Raw genomic sequence first — 19,954 nt, 5'->3', positions numbered from 1 at the left:
GCAATTGAATTCATTCCAACACATCTATTCATGGTCAAAAATTCAGCTTTTTATCACAGTTTCAAAGAATCCTACCTTTTGAAAAATTCTGAGCTGGTGAGATATATTTATGATGTATAATCAAAAACAAAAAAATTAAAAGCCTTTGGCTGATTGCTACAAGGGGTATAACTATAGGTTGCGGTTCTGGCGGGAAAATATGACCTCTGTAGCCCTTCTATTTTGCGAGTTATGGCCATAATTGCCCGGTCAAAAGCATAGAAAAATAGAAAACACTTTTTTGAAATAGTTTTTATCTTATGGGTGCTCAGTTTATTGATAATGGACCTTCCACTCACACGAAAAGTAGAGGAAATCTACCCATAAAAACGTCGTATGGTTTTGGTCTGAAGTCTCTATAGGTACCTTAGCACAAAATATGATGACCAGAATTAAAGATTTTGAAAAGAAATTTTTTCAGTTGGGAAGCTTTTTTTTATGTGATGTCTTTATATCTCTCTGGATCTATTCAAGGCAGACGATTTCATGACTTCGTGGCTTTTCGAAAAACCCAAGTAAGTAACTTGCGAAAAAGAGCTAATTTTACGATTTTGACATTGACATCTCGAAAAAAAACTACGTATTTACTGGGTGTACCTGTATTAGAACGCGTGCAGATGTGCAGAGGGCTGTAAAGCCCCGTTTATCTGTCCACTCTGAGATATGTGTGCAATTAATGATTCTATAAAATAGTTCATTGGAGAAATAAATTCTTCTTCTTCTGATAACAAAATGGGAACAACCGTTCAGGAGCTTGTCAGCATCCACATTCTTCAAGAATGTAGCCTACTCTATAGGTAACAGGCTATATTCTATAAGTAAGCTACATGTGCTTTTAAGGTCTATAATACTTTTGCAAAAGAAGTTGAACTTCATTTTAATGCAATAAAGATTAAACAAAACAAGAATTAAAATATGGGCATTTTACAATATAAACAGTTACCCGGTTTATGAATAAAACAATATATCATTCTGCACATTAAACATGTAACAACATCAATAGGTTTCTTGATAATATGCCCTTTGCAACAAATTGGCCAATCATCGCCCTCTGGACAATAGCCAATCAAATCCGGCGACAAATTTGTGATACTCTTATTACACAACGGACATGGATTACTAATGCTTTCGGTGCCAAACTTAACATCATTGTAAAGTGAAATCATCTTTGATTTTTCCAACCAGTACTTCTGAACGAAACATTTTGAATCCATGAAAAACGAATTCGTGTACCACTGCTCGTTAAATAAAATATCCGAATTAAAGCAATCAAGATCTATTTTTGCGTCTCCAAACTTATTTATTTCGGAAGCTGTTGACAAACATACAAGCTTGAAGTCTCGTTTTTCGCGTTTGGGTACAAAACCGTCTTCATATACATAAAATACAAATTCCAAATTAGTTGACGCATCAATTGAGTTAATATGCTGTTCGACTCTTGCCCCGTTTATATATTTCGGGTATTTTGACTCGATAACAATAGTTTCGCGCTGCAATGAGCTCAAAATTTTTTCTTTCAGATCATTTGAATTTTCTAGTTTAAATAAACTTTTATCAATTTCACAAGCTCCAATAACTCCACTTTTAGTAAAATACATCAATGTATTTTTGCTAAATTTCACGCGATACACATTATAATCTTCTGGTAACTCTATTTCGACGCAATATTGCGAACAATTTGACGAAAACGCGGTCGTAGAGAGAAAAATTAACCGATTGTACTTGACGAGACAGACAATTTCAGGATCAGGGCAAAACGACCCACACAGAATAGGCACAAAGTCCACCAAATTATCGTTATCCAATTTTGAGGAATTTTGCACTTCAAACGACAAACTCAAGGTCAATATTTCAACAAATCCAGTTGTGTAACCTATGACCACTTTGATTGCAGCTTTTTCCGGATTGTGCGAGCATAACAGCAAGCTTGGACATGACTTTAACTCACAGCACAGTTTTGTTTTTACGCGCATAGCCTCCATTTCCAGACTGACAATCAATAGTTGGCATTTTTTGTTAACGAGGGCAATTTCAATGGCCGATTTTGATGCGTAATGATCGTACTTCATTTCGACCCATGCAAAATGAGAGATCTCTCCGTATTCGGAACTTCGCCTTACGACAGCGTTGTTAGCAAATGTAGTCTTGGGATTTGGAATAGAGCTGAACTTGTCCAATAGTAGTAGCGATATATTCAAAGTTGGAAACTGCTCCGAACTGTTTCGAGATAGATCTGTTTTAGATAGGATTAGCTGAAAGAAATAATCACTGAGTCAACAATAAACAAAATAGTTACAAAACAGCTACCTCACGTCTGATCTTGTAAAAGAGGACGGTAGGTACAGCTTACGTGAAATTCATTGAAAGCATGATTGCATTTGTATCCCTCGACACCTTTACCTCAACATCATACATTAGTTCTCAACAATAATACAATTCACTTTGAAAATTTCACAATACAACATTAAGGTGGCATTTAAGGTATGTGGGCAAAACCACTAAGCTTGAAAGCATCTTAGGACTCGAACTACTTCTGAAGGTAGCATACCACTACAGTTAGCTGGCAACAGAAGCTCCTCTTTCAGAAGATTTTTGATATCAGATAGCCAATAAAAGAGGTTAGATAACAAGGCGGCTCGGTAATGTGCGATGGCACATAAAGTTCCGACCCCGCCCATCCACAATTTTGGCATAATTGTCTAGCAAATGAGGAACAGATAGAAAAACCCAAAAATTATTTTTTGCGAAAAGTCTTTTTCAAAAAATTCTGTATGAACGATAAGATAGCCTCCAAAGCAAATAACTCAGTGGAGTTAAAAATTGATGCATTAGCTTGATGTAATATGTCAATATTAAGAAAGCGAGTCAAGATGAACGTCAAAAACAAACAACAACAACAGCAACAAACATTATTTACATCAAAAAATTTTTTTCCCTCTTAAAAACTAAATTTAATAACAAAGTCAACATACCGTCAGATAAACCTAAAACTAAACAAAAATAACTAATAAATCACCAGAAACCATATGCGACCAGTCCATAAAAAGGTTTGGTAACAATTATACAAAAAAGAACAAAAACATTAAAGTGAAAAATATAACTTATTTTTTTGAAACAGTTAACTTCAAAGTAATAAATACCATTAGGAATCAATTAACATTACCACAAATTTACAATTACCACTGTTTCTAGAGAAGGGCATTAGGACCTGTCCTTCTTCATTTTTTAAAGCGGCTAAAATGAACAACAAAAAAAAACAAACAAAATTTCAATTGAAACTTGCCAGAAAACGCTGCCAAAACCCTCGAGCCATATTTTGTCCCTCAAAATATATTCGATTGCGCCTTCATCAAACAGCTATAAAGTAGTACGTGTCCATTCATTAGTAAGACTAGGTAACAAGTAGACAAAAAAGCGAAGTGCTAAAGTATGAAATAATTTCAATTTTTTTTTCGAAGAAAAATTACATTCAATGTCATAAAAGGCATTAATTACAAACAGAACTATTTGAATAGGGTCGTTTATTCAAAAAAAGGAAGCCCTCGAGACCTGCAGTTACCCAGAATATTTCTCGCATCTACAAAAAGAACGTCAAATAAGACAAAAAATCAAACTAATTTACATTTTTGTGAAAAACCGGTGTCGAAGCCACTAAGGTCATAACAAATTCATTAAAAAAAAAGATTTTGGGACACCAATCCCTTTTATTCCCTTGACACCCATAATGTCATATTTGACCTGTAATGAAATAACGAGATTAGCTAACAAAAAGAAACATAAAAAGAACAAAATTGCGAAGTTAAAAAGTTTTTTTTTTTTTTAATTTTGGAAAACGATTGTTTTCAAAGTCATGAAAGCCATCAGCTATTTACTAATATCAGAATATCGGTTCTTCTATTCTTCCACGAAAAGCCAATGAAAGTTATCACTATGCAGGAAATTTCATACGACCGAAACGACAAAGTATAAATGACAGTTAAAAACAAAATTAAAAAATTCAATTGATTTCTTCAAGAAAGAGGCGTCGAGGCCGTTAAAACGATTATGTATATCATTCAGGATTTCAATATGTTCAATTGTGCTTTATTTTTAACGCTAATAATGTGACAAGAGAACTGTCAATAATGTGATAATGTGACAAAATTCGGAAACGTGAAAAACTGGCAAATATCGAAACAAACAAAAATCTGAAATCTTGTAGTATCAAAGCCAGAAAACAATAACTTCAGGCTTAAAACTGCAACCGAGAAGAAATTTTAAATCAGTAGAAAGAAGAAGCATTCTTTTTTTGCAGACACTAAGCTGGAAGTTGAACAAATTAAGAAAAAAATAGAGGAAAACTTAATTAAGCCATTATTTATTGAAAAGTCAATTATTTTTAAAAGAAACGACCATAAACTTTCAAGTTAAAATTTAAATGGATTAGCTTGGAGCTTTTTAGTAAGCAAACTGGTCGGACCTATCACTCCTGAGCATTGATTCGATATGTTCTGTTTTTTATTTTTAAAGAAAGGGTCCTTTTTTTTTAAAAAAAAAGACCGACTGATTACAACCCGATTTCTTTGGGTGGTAGCAGTCCAAGAATGGCCCAAAACAAGCCCTGCTATTGCTTATTGTCCGTTAGGAACATTTGATTTTCGAATGTTGCAGATATAGATAATTTGTTAGTTAAAAACTCAAAATAAGTTCTGCATTTTTGATAATCGAGTAAAGTTAGCAAAAAAAGGCAAAGTTTTAACTACAGAGCACTCTCAGCGTACTCTGAAGTAGAAATAGCCCCCCTCTGAGTCTACAAAGATTGTATGAGTGTTGTTTGGAGGTGTACTGTCGGCAAACTTAATCAAAACGGACTAAAGTAGCTTATTTCGTGCTGTTTTTGTTGAAAAAGGCTAAATTTTGAAATATTTATCCACATTTTTTGACCAAAAAAATTAAATCAAAACAATGAACAATGCTTGTTCGTCTTCAAAAATAAAATCAACGACACTATTCTTAAAAATTATAACAAATTTTAGCAAAATTGACGAAAATTTAGGCAAAAATTCCGGAAAATGTGAATAAAAACAACGGGAATTCACTCTACTTCTCTGAAGTTCTCAGAAGAAATTCAAAATAAGAAAAGCCGAGAAGATTTTTTATATTTAAAAATAAAATCAACAACAAGTTTTTAAAAAATGTTGACAAATTTTAGCAAAATTGGCGAAATTTTGGTCAAAAATTAGCGAAAATTCCGTAAAATGTGAATAAAAATCAACGGAATTCACACTATTTTCACAAAACTTTAAACCTCGATAACTCCCTGTAGAAAACGAAAATTAAAAAAATCTTTTTAATTCCATATTCTACGCTGGACGAGCTTTCTAATGATACCACTCTCAACTCTCTACGATGAATGTATCGATCGGCGAAAATTCACTGAACAAAAAAAAAAAACCCATTTGAGTATATAGTTCCTCCCCCCTCAAGAGGGTCGGAACAAAAACATATCATGACAATACCTACCTGAGAATCATTAGTGAGAGCCGCTAAGTAAAGTCCGAAGGGAGCCCAGCGAACACTTCTCACTAGAGTAAAGTTGCTGAAGGAGGCGATGCTTGAGTACGAATGGGTTAGCTTGTTACACAGATTCTCACGTAACTCAACGACCGGAGACTGGATTAGAATCTAGAAAGTAACAAAAAATTGACAAAATAACTTCACCAACGAAAGAGAGGGGAGGAGGAGGCGTGATCGAAACTCCCAAACAGCTTTTCACTCCTTGAATTTGTCTCCTCACTTTTTTGGTGAACTTCACCCTCAGAGACTAGAAGGGTTTTTTGAGAACTGTTTAGTAAGTTAACACCCCTTATTTTTACCAGCTACAAAAAAATATTGGACAGACGAACAATCGGTTGACCCAAAATTACTTTAAACAGACCATTAGGACTTAAATAATAAGCAAGTATCACTTCATATTTGGTTCGCCATCAAATAACTTTGCAGGCTCGAATAAATTTTTTTAGATCAATTGTTTTGTTGTATTTAGATTTTAGTGCCACAATTTTCAAAGTTTGCCATTATGCTCAATTCACAGAATAATTAAACAAATTAGATGGGGCATTAAAGTTTTACTTTCTTCGAACCAAAAGTGTTTGCTCGTAAACTGCTCATAGTCTAGATCTTGAAAACAAAATTCTCCCTGTAGAATTTATATAGCGAAAACTTCATTAAATTGATTTTTCCAACAAAAACACATGACAAAAAGATCGAAATATAATCGGAAACATTGAAGATAATGTAAACAGGCGTATATATGCTTTTTCTCTCCCACAAACAAGTAAATTAAAATGGAGTCACAATTCAATTATAAACAAATTGGTCCGTAACTGAAATAAACTTTCAAGAGCTCTAAGAAAAAGAATCAAAGAAAAACAATTAACAAGTTAAAAGAAGAATGAAAAATACACGAACAAGTTCCAATGGACAAACATAGCCGACAAATTGACCCGGAAAATAGCCAACGTTAACCAACTTGAAGCACATTGGGATTGAAACAGAAAAAAAAATTAAGAGACAGAAATTGACAGAATTTTTTTGTGTCAAAGTGATCTTATTCGGTGCGCAAATTCTGCATAGTCCCTTAGATTCTAAAATTAAACTTAATTCAGTTCCAAACTGAACGCTATTAAGCATAATACTAACGCTGGCTAGCAATCGCTTTAAAGAACTTTGATAACATGATGCACTATGACTTAATGACCGGGCTTAATATGATTATCCGGTTTTTGATTTCGCTGTTTTAACTTTGACCGTATTCACATTGCGTACTTCAATGAGTGAAAGAATTTAAAATCTATTCAGTAGAAACAGCGAGTGAGGTAAGTCAGAAATCAAACGCGAATTTTAAAAAAGCGCCTAAATAATAGCCGTTAAGAGGCTGACGAAGGCTATTAAAAAACTGAAGGCGTTAAAAGTTTCTTTCATTAAAATATTTCATGGAAAACGGAAACCAAACCTTAGCTATTATTAAGTTATTCAAAGGAAAGATTGTTATTTTTGATTTAAAATATTACAAAATGTAATTTTACCCTCGTGGTTATTCTCATTAACATTTTCAAGTCTAAATGAGGCAAAATGGTAAAAAAAAATAGCTGAAAATCAACACTAAAAGTGTAAAATTCACTTCATGGGGCCGAACGCACTATTACCAGTTTGGATAATTGAGAGACACCTTTAAAAAGATTTGGGTAAAAACAAAAAAAGCTTTCAAAGTCTTTCGTGCTCAAAAAAAAATCCGCTGGCTTTAAGAAAACCTTTTCACAACTAATTTTCTAGCTCTCTCTCAAATAAGAGACATGATCAGAAAATAACTCTCTCTTCTCTGAGTTCAGCAATTTGAAAAAAAATAGGAGCACAATAATAGCCGGTTGGGAAGATGAGAGCGGCTATCTGAAACAATCTCTAAACGATGCTGTTTACGTATGATGGTCGTTTTCCTGTTGCTCATGTTAAACTTACCTGACGATAGATAGCGTTCCTTATAGATCCCACACACAAGTACCTCGGTATGAAAATATGGACTCCTTTATCAGATGCAATTGCAATAACCATGGAAGATGAAACATGCATATCTCGTACATGGAAACACCTCACTGACGTTTCATTTCTCGACTGGTATTTGCTAATCGTTGATTGGTTCATTTCAGATTCGTTCACAGATGAGTCATTAAGCAAATCGATTTCGCTATCATCATCAGTTGACACTGAATTATTAGCTATTTCAAGCATCTCAACGTCATTCGCCGATTGCTCAACAATCATTTCGTTACCACTGTTATGGTTATCGGTCATTACATTGTTAGCGTGTCCAGCATCGTTCACGGTACCGCGCATTGTTGAATCCCCAGCCATTTCCAAGAATACTAACCATACATTATCGAGAACTATTCCATTCTTTCTTTAACACAAAATTCCATTGAAATCATAATCAAAATACCCTTTGATTATTTCAACTAGAAATGTTACTACAAATGAAATTTGAAAAAAAAACAAAAAGTTTTTTCTTATAAACACGTACCCTGCAGATTGCCGAAAAATAGCCACCATTGATTTCCATGACACCGATTGGGATTAAAATGAAAAAAAAATGAAATTGATTCTTGAAGAAAAATGTTTTGAAGTGCAAACTATTTTGATGTCATTCCTTAGTAAGACATTCTCGTTTCTAAGGAGGGGATTCAGGGGCTATTATCAAACTTCAAGTAGTGGTCATATAAAATTGGGCTTTATGAGTTTATCCCGTTTCTATTTTTGATTTCATTTCTCGGCATCTAATCTGTTCATTTTAGATTGCTCTGCTGAGCATGTTTCAAAAGCACTCAACAGGATGACAGAAGAATGAAACTAGCCCTGAGAAGTCAATAAGATTTCTCGCAAAATGTTGAACAAGCTGTGAAGTAAGATGAAGCGACACAAACTTTTATTCGACAAGCAAAAACATAGCAGACAAATCCTGACCTACAATTCGAAGAACTTTCATGGAGCAAACAAAGAACTAGACTAAGAATAAGCTCTGACTGGATTGGGCAGACTAATTATTAAATCCAATCAAAAAGTATTAAAAACGGCAAAATAGACAAAAAATGCCGCATGTGAACAAAAAACCACTAGCCAGAAATCAACTTTTTGTTCATACAACGTTTTCTCACTCTACTTTAAGTGAACAAAAATTACGGCCCGAAAACAACTCCATTTTTTTCCACTTGCTGCTTCAGCGTGACCTGTGAAGTCATGACTTCAAAAATCATGAACGTATGAACAGATCTTAAAAAAAAGGCAATGCCCCAAAACAATTGAAATTCTTGGAATGGTAAGAAATAGGGCTTCTTTAATAGTCGGATGAGATGAGGGCGGCTATTAAATATTAAACCGCGAAAAGCAATCCATTATTCTTTCTACTTCCTGCTTCAGCGTGACCTTTGAAGTCATAACTTCAAAAATCATGAAAGTGAACAGATCTTCAAAAAAGACAGTGCCCCAATACAATCAAATTCTTTGAATTGTAAGAAATACGGCTTCTTTAAGAGTCGGATGAAGAGATGAGGGCGGCTATTAAAAATTAAACCACGAAAAGCAATCCATTTTTCTTTCTACTTCCTGCTTCAGCATGCCCTTTGAAGTCATGACTTCAAAAATCATGAACGCATGAACAGGTATTAAAAAAAAGCAATGCCCAAAATTAATTCAAATTCTTTGAATTGTAAGAAATAGGGCTTCTTTAATAGTCGGATGAGATGAGGGCGGCCATTAAAATTCGACCGCGAAATTCAACCACTAAGTACCCTGTGTCACTTGTCCTCTCCTCCTTCATAATGAACAAGCACTACACTAGAAAGAAATTGGTTACCGACAGTTGTTCGTCCTGTAATGAGAAGATCCCAAAAAATGAAAAGTCATTCGATTGCGCCATGTGTGGAAATCGAATGCATTTATCTGAGCAATGCACGGAGCTTAGTGAGGTAGCACTGAAGGGAATCCTCGCACTTGGAAAAAATGTTCTTCTATTATGCAACAAATGTGTTGGAGAAAAATGCCACGAAACAATCATGCAAGATGTTAATGAGAACAAAGACCAGAGGAAACAAATGCAAAATATCGAAGTGGAAATGACTGCCATGAAGCAGACTATCAGTGAAATAAAAACATTCCTGACCCACAAAGCAAAGGAGGCTGAAGTACAAAACCCAGTGACAACTAGCGGTACAAACATACCAAAGAAACCGCCTGAGGAACTGGACGGAATTCGAATCCGTGGAATTAAAGAATGTGCAGATAAAAACGCAATGAACCGCCAAAACTATGACTACATGGAGGTGCAAAAAGTCTTGACTCATCTAAATGTGAGCACTGAAATCAATGATATAATCCGACTTGGAAAGTACGATGAGAATAAAACAAGAACGATACTGATCAAAATACCAAATCCATGGCAGCGAAGAAAAATCTTACTGTCCGCGAGAGAACTTAAAACGCTTGACACACCAATATTTCTCAGTCGTCAACTAACTCGCGAGGAAGCGGACCTGGAAAACAAAGCACTTAAACGAAGACGCGAGATGATCCAAGAAGGCATTGAATCCAAAAATCTTCGAATAAACGACGGCATTCTCTACCAAAAGATCGGAAGCGCATGGTCCGAAACCAAACTCTCTCACTCAGCAAGTGAGGCTTGACTATCCGCCTACCTGAATATCCTTGTTTTCAACGTGAGAAGTATACTTGAACACCAGAGAAGGACACACTTTGCAAACTCAATACAAACAAAAAATCTATACGAAGTTTTATGCTTAACGGAAACCTGGCTCACTGAAAATATACCTGATGCGGCTTTGTTTTTACCGTGCTACGAAACTCACCGAAAGGACCGCCCAAGCAGCAACGGCAAGTCAAGGCATGGTGGGGTCTTGATAGCAATCTCAAACTGTATTCCGAATTGTGCCATCAAAAGTGATTTTAATGACTGCGTCATAGTGCGACTGTCCATCCAGAAACCTGTTAACATATGCTGCATCTATTGCTCACCCAAAGATAGTACATATAAATGGGAGTCAGTCCAGTTTTCGAACTTGATCAAATTCTTGAGGAACAAAAAGCTTGAGTTCAACGCTGCCTGTGTCTACATAGTCGGTGACATAAATTTTGACCATACAAACTGGCTTTCAATGACGTCTGCCACTCCTGATCAACAACTTGTACTAGATGATTTAACCGAGCACAACTACCAGCAGTTAATCAAAAGTGAAAATGGTCGATCTCTGGATATCATTCTGTGCAATAAACCACAAACAGCTCTGAACGTGGCGTTAGATAACCAAATGAGAATTCTTCATACCTCAGACCATCAACCATACTCCGTCAAAATCAGCCTCCAAGCTCCACCCAACCATAAACACACGCCGTTACCAAAAAGGGAACTAGATTTTTCGCTATTTGCTTTCAAGAAAGCTAACTGGAAGGAAATTAACGAGTTCATAAAAGATCACCCATTCAGTCCATACTGTTTCAGCAATCCCGATCAAATGGTCGAAAAGTGGTACGAGTGGCTCTATGAAGTTCTGAAGGACCTTGTTCAACGGAAAACGAAGCATCGTCCCGAGCTAGCACCATGGGTAACACCTGTGTCTTCCAATCTTATCAAAAAGCTGAAAACGTTGCAAAAGAAACAAGAAACCCGTCCTACGAACGAAAACGAAGGAAACATAGAAAAAGTACAAACGAATCTAATGACTTCCCTTCAAAAAGATCAACATAGCTATGAAACACAGCTTTTCCAAAAAGGCAGGTTCTCGGAGCTCCAAAAATACCTCAAAACGCTGACCAAAGCCAACCATATTCCACAAGAGGTTTTCCTCGATGACAAAATAGCTCGAACTGACGCAGAGAAGGCGGAATTGTTCAATCAATATTTCCAATCGGTGTTCACTGAACAAACTTACACCGCTGAAAAGCGTGTTGCACATCCGACACCGCTAATAGACATTATTCACTTCAGCCAAGCCGAAATAAAAGAAGCGATGTCAAATCTTGATGTACACAAAGCAATTGACTTTCCGCCTACCTGAATATCCTTGTTTTCAACGTGAGAAGTATACTTGAACACCAGAGAAGGACACACTTTGCAAACTCAATACAAACAAAAAATCTATACGAAGTTTTATGCTTAACGGAAACCTGGCTCACTGAAAATATACCTGATGCGGCTTTGTTTTTACCGTGCTACGAAATTCACCGAAAGGACCGCCCAAGCAGCAACGGCAAGTCAAGGCATGGTGGGGTCTTGATAGCAATCTCAAACTGTATTCCGAATTGTGCCATCGAAAGTGATTTTAATGACTGCGTCATAGTGCGACTGTCCATCCAGAAACCTGTTATCATATGCTGCATCTATAGCTCACCCAAAGATAGTACATATAAATGGGAGTCAGTCCAGTTTTCGAACTTGATCAAATTCTTGAGGAACAAAAAGCTTGAGTTCAACGCTGCCTGTGTCTACATAGTCGGTGACATAAATTTTGACCATACAAACTGGCTTTCAATGACGTCTGCCACTCCTGATCAACAACTTGTACTAGATGATTTAACCGAGCACAACTACCAGCAGTTAATCAAAAGTGAAAATGGTCGATCTCTGGATATCATTCTGTGCAATAAACCAAACAGCTCTGAACGCGGCGGTAGATAACCAAATGAGAATTCTTCATACCTCAGACCATCAACCATACTCCGTCAAAATCAGCCTCCAAGCTCCACCCAACCATAAACACACGCCGTTACCAAAAAGGGAACTAGATTTTTCGCTATTTGCTTTCAAGAAAGCTAACTGGAAGGAAATTAACGAGTTCATAAAAGATCACCCATTCAGTCCATACTGTTTCAGCAATCCCGATCAAATGGTCGAAAAGTGGTACGAGTGGCTCTATGAAGTTCTGAAGGACCTTGTTCCACGGAATACGAAGCGTCGTCGCGAGCTAGCACCATGGGTAACACCTGTGTCTTCCAATCTTATCAAAAAGCTGAAAACGTTGCAAAAGAAACAAGAAACCCGTCCTACGAACGAAAACGAAGGAAACATAGAAAAAGTACAAACGAATCTAATGACTTCCCTTCAAAAAGATCAACATAGCTATGAAACACAGCTTTTCCAAAAAGGCAGGTTCTCGGAGCTCCAAAAATACCTCAAAACGCTGACCAAAGCCAACCATATTCCACAAGAGGTTTTCCTCGATGACAAAATAGCTCGAACTGACGCAGAGAAGGCGGAATTGTTCAATCAATATTTCCAATCGGTGTTCACTGAACAAACTTACACCGCTGAAAAGCGTGTTGCACATCCGACACCGCTAATAGACATTATTCACTTCAGCCAAGCCGAAATAAAAGAAGCGATGTCAAATCTTGACGTACACAAAGCAATTGACTATCCGCCTACCTGAATATCCTTGTTTTCAACGTGAGAAGTAAACTTGAACACCAGACAAGGACACACTTTGCAAACTCAATACAAACAAAAAATCTATACGAAGTTTTATGCTTAACGGAAACCTGGCTCACTGAAAATATACCTGATGCGGCTTTGTTTTTACCGTGCTACGAAATTCACCGAAAGGACCGCCCAAGCAGCAACGGCAAGTCAAGGCATGGTGGGGTCTTGATAGCAATCTCAAACTGTATTCCGAATTGTGCCATCGAAAGTGATTTTAATGACTGCGTCATAGTGCGACTGTCCATCCAGAAACCTGTTATCATATGCTGCATCTATAGCTCACCCAAAGATAGTACATATAAATGGGAGTCAGTCCAGTTTTCGAACTTGATCAAATTCTTGAGGAACAAAAAGCTTGAGTTCAACGCTGCCTGTGTCTACATAGTCGGTGACATAAATTTTGACCATACAAACTGGCTTTCAATGACGTCTGCCACTCCTGATCAACAACTTGTACTAGATGATTTAACCGAGCACAACTACCAGCAGTTAATCAAAAGTGAAAATGGTCGATCTCTGGATATCATTCTGTGCAATAAACCACAAACAGCTCTGAACGTGGCGGTAGATAACCAAATGAGAATTATTCATACCTCAGACCATCAACCATACTCCGTCAAAATCAGCCTCCAAGCTCCACCCAACCATAAACACACGCCGTTACCAAAAAGGGAACTAGATTTTTCGCTATTTGCTTTCAAGAAAGCTAACTGGAAGGAAATTAACGAGTTCATAAAAGATCACCCATTCAGTCCATACTGTTTCAGCAATCCCGATCAAATGGTTGAAAAGTGGTACGAGTGGCTCTATGAAGTTCTGAAGGACCTTGTTCCACGGAAAACGAAGCGTCGTCGCGAGCTAGCACCATGGGTAACACCTGTGTCTTCCAATCTTATCAAAAAGCTGAAAACGTTGCAAAAGAAACAAGAAACCCGTCCTACGAACGAAAACGAAGGAAAAATAGAAAAAGTACAAACGAATCTAATGACTTCCCTCCAAAAAGATCAACATAGCTATGAAACACAGCTTTTCCAAAAAGGCAGGTTCTCGGAGCTCCAAAAATACCTCAAAACGCTGACCAAAGCCAACCATATTCCACAAGAGGTTTTCCTCGATGACAAAATAGCTCGAACTGACGCAGAGAAGGCGGAATTGTTCAATCAATATTTCCAATCGGTGTTCACTGAACAAACTTACACCGCTGAAAAGCGTGTTGCACATCCGACATCGCTAATAGACATTATTCACTTCAGCCAAGCCGAAATAAAAGAAGCGATGTCAAATCTTGATGTACACAAAGCAAAAGGGCCAGACAGCATAGGAAACGAAGTCCTCAAAAACTTGTCAGAATCACTGTGTAAATCTCTTTATATGCTCTTCAACCTTATTGCAAACAAATGTCGCTTTCCAAATGAATGGAAAACGAGTGAAATTGTACCGATGTTCAAAGATGGCAACAAGCAGGAAGTTACAAACTATAGACCGATAAGCCTACTGTCGACTGTCTCGAAACTGCTTGAGAAATTAATTTTTAACAAGTTATATCCCCTTGTCTCGCCATTCTTATCAGAATCACAGCATGGATTTCGTTCAAAAAGGTCAACGGAAACGAATCTAATTGAATTCTTACACCACCTTTTCATCAACATTGATTCGCCCAGCTGCGATTTCCTCATGGCTTTTTATATTGATTTCAAAAAGGCATTCGACAAGGTGAACCACGAACGACTGATAGAAAAACTCTCTTCATTGGGAATCGGAGGAGCATGTCTGAAGTTGTTGATTAGCTACCTCACGAATAGGAAGCAAACGGTTCGAATCAACGGAACTATCTCGACTGCACTGAGCGTTATCAGCGGAGTGCCACAAGGATCAGTTCTTGGTCCCTTGCTTTTCTTTGTTTTTATCAATGACCTTCCCAACTGCTCCATGTCAGACTCCTTTGGTTACGCTGATGATTTCAAGATAGTTGGAACCAACCCAGTGGCAATAAATATCGACATTCGGAGGATCTGGAAATGGTGCCAAAGTAATCTCATGGAAATAAATTTATCAAAAAGTAAATGCTTGTGGTTGAAGGGCGTCGGCACAGTCCGCTTGCCAAATTTCAGTTTTGGAAGCACTTCAGTAATGAAAGACCTAGGAGTAGTTGTAGCCGACACTCTTACATGGGCAACTCATTCTCAATCTCGTACTCAAAAGGCTTTAAACGCTCTTTACTCTATCAAGAGAAACCTTTCTTTGGCAAATTACGCAAACAGGAAAAACTCGTATGTCAGTTATGCTGTTCCAATTATCAGTTACGGCTCAAGTGTGTGGAAACCAGGCAAAGTTGAACTCAGTCAAATTGAAAGTGTACAGAAAAAAGCAGCAAATTGGATCACTGGAGCCAAAATTCCTTACAAAGAACAACTCTTAAAACTCAATTTACTTCCCTTATCCTTATACCATGAGCTACATGTCGTTTTGTTATTTGCAAAAATTTTAACGGGGAAAGTTGATCTAAACTGGAAACTTCATGTATCAATAACCGAGCCAGGTACAACTCGATACCAAACGACTTGTAACGTCATATGTCGACAACCAAAACTCAGGATATGTGAATCCGATTATTGGTACAGAGCCTGCCACCTTGCGAACACCTTTAATGAGTTCTTCCAATACGATATCCTATTTCATGAAAACCACAAAGCCAAACTTCTCGATCTGTATTTTGTCTACTTCAGACTGCGTTACGATGAAAACAACACGTGCTCTTGGCAAATTATGTGTGGGTGCAACAACTGCATGAACATGAAAAAACTGAATTTTGTAATCTAATAAACTGAACGAAACAAACTGGGGTTAATGTAAAACCCTTGGACTTTTTCCTAAATTCTGTTTTATTATTATTATTATTACATAAAAGCAATCCATTTTTCTTTCTACTTCCTGCTTCAGCGTGACCTTGGAAGTTATAACCTCAAAAATCATGAAAGTGTGAACAAATCTTAAAACATTCCCGGTAGATTGCCGGAAAATAGCCGCCGTTGACTCCAATAAGCATGATTGGGATTGAAAGAAGATATTGAAAAAAAAAGATTTTTGTACAAAAACATTTTTTAAGTTCGATTTATTTTGATGGCATTTCGTAGTTGAGCATACTTCTGTTTCTTAGAGAGAGGCTACAGGGGCTACTATCAAAACCAATAAGCATAAGAGATGGTAACAAAGACTTATAGGAACGACGATCAAAGAGCGGGCATCTAAAATTGGGCTTTATGGGTTTATCCCGTTTCTAATTCTGACTTCAATTTTTATACTGACTCTGTTCATTTTGAATTGCTTTGCTGAGCAACTGATTTTCAAAATCACTTTAAGCAGAATGAGAGAAGAGAGAAACTAGCCTAGAGAAGTCAAAAAAATTTCACGAAAAATGTTGAAAAAGCGGCAAAATGAGGTAAAGCGAAACATTTTTTTTTGTTCGACGAAGTAAAAAAAAAATAGGAGCGCTATAATAGCCGGCTGAGAAGATGAGGGCGGCTATTAGTAAAAAGACAGTGCCACAAAATAATTCAATTTCTTTGAATTTGATGAGATAGGGCTTCGTTATTAGTCGGCTGAGATGAGAGCGGCTATAAAAAAATACACCGCAGAAGCAATCCATTTGTCTTTCTATTTCCTGCTTCAGCATGCCCTTTGAAGTCATGACTTCAAAAATCATGAAAGTGTTACCAGACCTTAAAAAAAGATAGTGCTCCCATACAATTCACATTTTTTGAATTGTAAAAAAAATGGGGCTTTTTTAATAGTCGGCTGAGAAGATAAGCGCAGCAATTAAGATTTTCTCTTTACGCTTCTCAATGACAAAAAATATGCATATTCCGTTAATGAGATGGTATGAACATGCAGAAAAAATCGAAATGGTTAATTTTATTCGACTTTTTTTTGGTTTCAACAATTATAGAAATAATGAAAGCCTAGCTTAAAAATATTATAGACCACCTTCGGGCGAATTGCTCTCAAACGACGGGGGAGTAGTTGGCACGGCTGCACAACAAGAGGGGATCCAAATTAACCCAGTTGGGGAGGGTTAGGGGGAGACCAGTAAGGCTCTAAGAGAGCTGCTCAGCCACTTGATACCCTCCTGGTTTTACCTGTTCTCGTTTTTGAGGACCAAAAGTTAGACTCAGATGAAAAATTGTTCAAGCAAAAAATTGAACGGAAAAGTCCACAGAACCAATATATTTGCTAAAATTTGGTCTGAGAGCCATTAATGACTGTATGGAGCAATTAACCTCACTTTGTACGTCATCATCAGTTAAAGCGGTATTTAGATTTACGCATCTGCAGCTTAAATTAACAATGATTAAATCCCGTATTTACAACGTTTATCAGTACCGTAACAAAACAGTACATAGCTCAAAACATTCTCTAACAACTTTGCCATACTCTCAAAGAAGTGTTTATGAAGGTCAAAAAATGATCTTGCATCAAAACTTGGTTACTTTAGTTAGAAGTTCAGTTCTCGACTGTGTCAAATTGACACTTTCTAAAGTGATAACTTGCGCTGTTTAATTGTTCCGACCCCACTTGTGGGGGGAGGAACTATATACTCAAATGGGTTTTTTTTGTTCAGTCAATTTTGGCCGATCGATATATTCGTCGTACAGAAATGTGAGTGGTATCAATAAAAAGCTGGTCCAGCGTAGAATTCAAAATTAAAAAGATTTTTTTGATTTTCGTTTTTTTTTTCGAGGAGTTATCGGGGATTGAAGTTTTGTGTGAACACGCGATATTTGTTCACTTTTAGTGTAATTTTTCTCCAATTTAAAATATTCTCCATAAAGATAGTATTTCAAAATTAAATTACACGCCAAACATTGGACCAATTTTTTGTCGCTAATAGACTAAAGGCGATAAAAAAGACTAGTTTTGGTCTCATTGGGAAGTTCACTATCAAAAAAAAATCTAATTCTATTTGAGAGCTCTCTTTTTTTGGTTTTTTAAGTCACCTAGAGACAAGTCACTTTTTAGATCAATGTTCTATTAATGACAAACCTCTTTTACAGTCAAATTAAGCCCAATGAACAAAAACATCGGTTTCAAGGAACTGCTCATGCTTTTTTGGCTTCGATTCTGAGTTTTCGTAATTTTAAATGAAAATTTGAATTTCTTTTGAGGTTTAACTAATTTTTTGGAGTCCTGTGGCATGGATTCATTGACTAACGGTGCATGTTCAATAATGAGAATTAAGTGAACATATCTAGTGCTTTGAGAGGACAGCTAATGGCTCTTAAGTTTTAAAAAATAATTTGTCGATTTTTTTTTAACATTAAAGAGTCAAACTTATTATCGTGAACTGTAAGTCAGTCCAGGGTTGACAGCACCCTCTTCCTTCTTACTGCAACCAAATTTAATCTGGTTAGCGGTTTTATCTTCTAACTATTGATAATATGACTTCAATGACACAAGAATTCAAAAAATTAAAAAAAAAAATTGGGTATTTTCGCATTATTGGTTACTTTTGAAATCTTATCACATTATCCAAATATTGATAGCTCCCATTGGCTTAAAGAAGCTTTTCAGTGGCTCACAAGATAAATTTATGGTTTAAATGGCTTCGACACGTTCTTGCACTTTTCTCTTGAATTTTTGGTTTTTGCCTATTTTTGTTGTTTAATAGTCATAAGACTTATTGTGATGTCCTGTTGATTACCTATGCATGACAAACATAATTCTACTCCCATCAGGGCATCTTTGATTGTATTTATTGACTTCCGTTGAAAACTATTGAATTCAATGGCTGTTAAGAATTTAAAAATAATTTTTCGAAAACTTTTTTTGAACACTCACAAATGTTAAACTTTTTTCGTAAACCTTTAGTCAGTGTCAGTATTTACAGGACCCAATTGCTTTATACTGCAACTAAAATTATTCTGGTTAGTGGTTTTATGATCTAACTGTTGGTTATATGACTTCAATGACACAAGATTTCAATTTTTTTTTAAATTTTTTTTGAATATTTTTGTGTATTATTGGTTACTTTTGAACTCTTATCACATTATCCAAACATTATACACATTATCCAAATATTACTTAAATCCCACTGGCTTCGAGAGGAGATTGAATTGATCACAGATAAAGTTTTCAGAGAAAAGCTAATGGTTTAATTGGCTTCGACACTTTCTTCTCGCACATTTTTACCGAATTTTGGTTTTTGCCTGTTTTTGTTATTGTTTGCACAGACAGAGGACTTATTGTAATGTCATGTTAATTATCTATGCATAACAAACACCTTTTTCCTTCCATCAGGTTATATCAGCGTAGATATTGCGCTGCGTTGAAAGATTTTGAGTTCAATGGCTGTTAAGAGTTAAAAATAATTCTTCGAATTTTTTTTGAATATTAACCAATCCTAGACTTTTTTTCGTGAACTGTTGGTCAATGTCAGTACTAGCAGATTCCCTTTCCGTTCTACTGCAGCCAAAATTAATCTGGTTAGCGGTTTTATCTTCTACCTATTAGTTTTAAAACTTCAATGCCACGAGATTTCCTAAATTTTTCAATTTTCGGGTACTTGATTTTATTTTGGGATCCTTTTGAAATCTTATCACATCATCCTACCGCTGATGAACCCCGTTGTTTTAGTGATAAAGTTCATTGGATCATAGATAAAGTTTTCAGAGAAGAGCTTAGGATTTCAATTGCTTCGACATATTCTTCTGGCCCTTTTCTACTGAAATTTTGGTTTTTGCCTGCCTCTGTTGTCGTTTTCATAGTCAGTAACTTGTTGTAAGGTCTTATTGATGAAATACGATTGGCAAACAAACTTATTGTCTCATCGAGGCATAATTTAGCGTATTTAATGACATGCGTTGAAGCCAATGAAAGTAATTGCGTTGATAATACATG

At 36.4% G+C, this 19,954-nt stretch overlaps 2 protein-coding genes across 3 annotated transcripts in view; both read right to left on the bottom strand.

The window, feature by feature from the left end:
* Positions 1-19,954, bottom strand: part of LOC142336140 (uncharacterized) — a 483,861-nt gene that overhangs the window by 39,088 nt on the left and 424,819 nt on the right. The gene's annotated exons all lie outside the window — the stretch shown is intronic.
* On the bottom strand, positions 905-8,055 carry LOC142336138 (uncharacterized). Of its 2 annotated transcripts, XM_075384718.1 has the most exons (3): positions 7,537-8,048; positions 5,542-5,703; positions 905-2,291 (listed from the first exon to the last, which is right to left on the bottom strand). In XM_075384718.1, exons 1-3 carry the CDS (start codon positions 7,927-7,929, stop codon positions 948-950), a joined length of 1,899 nt encoding a protein of 632 aa, XP_075240833.1. In that variant the 5' UTR covers positions 7,930-8,048; the 3' UTR covers positions 905-947. The 2 variants fall into 2 exon arrangements, with proteins under 2 accessions (XP_075240833.1, XP_075240834.1); XM_075384719.1 differs by lacking the exon at positions 5,542-5,703 and having other exon boundaries at positions 7,537-8,055.

This window comes from Convolutriloba macropyga, chromosome 3 (genome assembly GCF_964194025.1).
Source record: "Convolutriloba macropyga chromosome 3, txConMacr16.3, whole genome shotgun sequence".
Classification (NCBI taxonomy): domain Eukaryota; kingdom Metazoa; phylum Xenacoelomorpha; order Acoela; family Convolutidae; genus Convolutriloba; species Convolutriloba macropyga.
Note: the sequence above shows the minus strand (reverse complement) of the source record. Positions and strands in the feature narration are given on the sequence as shown.